The 3,245-nt window shown below is 36.8% G+C and overlaps 1 protein-coding gene across 1 annotated transcript; it reads left to right on the top strand.

Moving 5' to 3' along the window:
• The first annotated feature begins 392 nt into the window (after positions 1-392).
• On the top strand, positions 393-3,002 carry LOC25492843 (proline-rich protein 4). Its single transcript, XM_013601100.3, has 2 exons — positions 393-721; positions 1,204-3,002. The coding sequence occupies exons 1-2, from the start codon at positions 550-552 to the stop codon at positions 2,610-2,612; spliced, it is 1,581 nt and encodes a 526-aa protein (XP_013456554.1). The 5' UTR covers positions 393-549; the 3' UTR covers positions 2,613-3,002.
• The last annotated feature ends 243 nt before the right edge of the window (positions 3,003-3,245 follow it).

The following is a 3,245-nucleotide window of genomic DNA, read 5'->3' as shown; positions in this document are numbered from 1 at the left end:
TCATTGTCAACCCTGATGAAAAGCTAAAAGTTGATAAATGTGTTGGCTGTGAAGTAGTAAAACTTAATGATCCATCCATTCATGTGTGAAAAACTTAAAAGTAGAAAGAAACATTGCGCTATCATTTTTATTTTTTTGTCAAAAATAAAAGGGCAACATTTCATTTCAGTGATATACTATACTGCTACTATAATGTAAAAAGCATTTATTAGTATCATAAGTAGGTAGAGACAGATATGTTTCACATAAAGATTAGTAATACACAGTTAGTTGTGCAGTTGAGATCAACTATAATGCATTCAATGAAAGACAGTGTGATTTTGTTAATAGTATAGCTGGTGTATGAATGCTAATGTCATTTTATGTCCACCTTTGAACCATGTGAGGTTCTTAAATTTCATTGTCGGTTTGGTTTGGAGATAATATCCAACATTGTTTATATATTAGGCCTCTCAAATTAGTAGTATACTCACATTATTACATGCACAAAACCAAAGAAGCTTAATAGCTTCTCTTTTGAGTTCCAAGTGATCTGGTTTAGGAAGTGTAATGCAGATTTTCACTCTGCGCCAAAGAGCACTTTTGTGCTCTTGGCTGTTTGTTGTCTTTTTGGTACTAGGTTTTTGCTATGGTGGAGACCATAGTACAGTTGAGGTAGTTGGGCTTGGAGAATGCGCAGATTGCATTCAGAACAATATTAAGACTAGCCAGGCTTTCTCAGGTACTTTGTCTGTCTGCTCTTACATAGTATACATGCATACAGTACGTAGTTTTATCAAAAAAATGTTTTGGTAAGATGTACAATGAGCACATTCCTCTTATTTTTAACCAAAGAAATTCTTCCATAAGTCATTTGAAGTGTGGACAGATGATAATGCATAGGGCCTACTTTTATCAAGTATCTCTAAATATTAGGTGAAGACATAAAGACATAAAGACAGTAGTAACTTGTTTGAAAAGTGTGGTCAATGCAAGAAAATCCTATACTATAATAACTAGATCCATGAATTTGATACTCATAGTTCCTTTTTTTAACCATTATATATGAGTTACTCCTCTCTAATAAAATATAATACATGTATCTGATCCAAATGTTGACAAGATGCATGTAATTTTTTCCTTTTGTTTTGTTACAAAGAGATTACAATTTTTTAAGAGAAAAGATTGATTTCAGTTACATTCTTGTGCATAATTGTTTTGCAGGGTTACATGTAACAATTGACTGCAAAGAAGCAAATGGACATTTTAAAACAAGAGGGGCAGGTGAGCTTGATAAAAATGGAAATTTCAAAGTATCTCTTCCTCAAGAAATTGTAAATGAAGGTGAATTGAAAGAAGAATGTTATGCTCAGCTGCATAGTGCAACAGCTGCACCTTGTCCTGCTCATGATGGCCTGCAAAACACCAAAATTGTCATCAAGTCAAAATCTGATGACAAACACACCCTAAGTACTGCTGCTGCTGGTAAACTCAAATTTTCATCAGCAACATGTACCTCCAAATTCTTTTGGCCTCTCTTCAAACATCCTCTTTTTCCTAAGCTTCCTCATCCTGATTTACCTCAATTTCCCCCTAAAGTTTTTCCAACATTTCCACCAAAGATTTTCCATAAACACCCTCTTTTTCCTCCTGTTCCTATCTACAAGAAACCTCCATTTTCTCATATTCCTATTTACAAACCTCCCTTTCCTCATATTCCTATCTACAAGAAACCTTGTCCTCCACCTGTGCCTATCTATGAAAAACCTATCCCTCCTCCTACACCTGTTTATGAGAAACCTCTTCCTCCACCTACACCTGTCTACGAGAAACCTCTTCCTCCGCCTGTGCCTGTTTACCATAAACCTCTCCCTCCACCTACACCTGTGTATGAGAAACCTCTTCCTCCACCTGTGCCTGTTTATCATAAACCTCTCCCTCCACCTACGCCTGTATATCATAAACCTCTTCCTCCTCCTGTTCCAGTCAAGAAACCATGTCCACCACCAAAGGTTGAACATCCAGTTCTACCACCTGCTCCAGTATACAAACCTCCTCCAGTTCCAAAGCCACAACCACCACCGGTTCCGGTCAAGAAACCATGTCCACCACCAAAGGTTGAACATCCAGTTTTACCACCTGTTCCAGTATACAAACCTCCACCGGTTCCAAAGGCACTTCCACCACCAGTCCCGATCAAGAAACCATGTCCACCAAAGATTGAGCACCCAGTTCTACCACCTGTTCCAATATATAAGCCTCCAGTAGTAATTCCAAAGCCACCCGTTGTTCCAATATACAAACCACCAGTTATTCTTCCTCCATTCAAGAAACCACCATGTCCACCTCTTCCAACGCTCCCTCCATTGCCTCCAAAGAGCTTTTTCCATCACCCCAAGTTCGGAAAATTGCCTCCAAAGAGCTTTTTCCATCACCCTAAGTATGGAAAATGGCCTCCATTGCCTCCAAAGAGCTTCTTCCACCACCCCAAGTATTTTGGAAAATGGCCACCAATCCCTCATAAGAGCTTCTTCCATCACCCAAAGTTTGGAAAGTGGCCACCAATTAATCCAAAAAGCCTCTTCCATCACCCCAAGTTTGGATCATGGCCTCCACTAAGTCCTCATAATTAGGTGGCTCTTTTGGTTTACAAAATATTCATTGTTCTTTGTCTTTTCGTTTCTTTAATTCACAATCAAGTTACCATCAGTTTGCAAATAAAGCCTTCAAGGGATAGAGCATGTGAACACTGAACAGAAGAGCATCAAGGGATAATGGAGAAAACAAAAATAGCATGATGTTTGAAGAAGTTTGATGAATCTGAGTGTAATCATTTGTTGTTCTTGTGTGAAGATCACTGGAAGTATTTTTTAAAAGTTACTTTCATGTGTATATAAATGTGTTATTTGTGATAGTTTTTCTCACTTTCTGTGGTTAATAAATCCATTTGTATCGTTAATTATTGCAACCAAAAAGTTGTATTCTGCACACTTTGATCTAAAGCCTAAGCCTTTTTGCCAGTACGTTTATAACATTATTGATTGAAAAATAAAACATTAGAGATTTTTACGTAACAATAATTGTCATACAAATATGGTTCTACACCTACAAATATATATTTGTAACATAGTATATTTTGTATGTAAATTCAATGCCATTGAATTGATGATAAATACTACACTATAGACAAAAAGGTATTGGCTACTACCCATTACCTGTCCATACAATTTTATTTTTCTTTATCTATATTATATTTTCTTATTCTT

Source organism: Medicago truncatula, chromosome 4, assembly GCF_003473485.1.
Source record: "Medicago truncatula cultivar Jemalong A17 chromosome 4, MtrunA17r5.0-ANR, whole genome shotgun sequence".
NCBI classification, from domain to species: Eukaryota; Viridiplantae; Streptophyta; class Magnoliopsida; order Fabales; family Fabaceae; genus Medicago; species Medicago truncatula.
The sequence above is the reverse complement of the archived record's forward strand: the minus strand, read 5'-3'. Positions and strand labels throughout refer to the sequence as shown.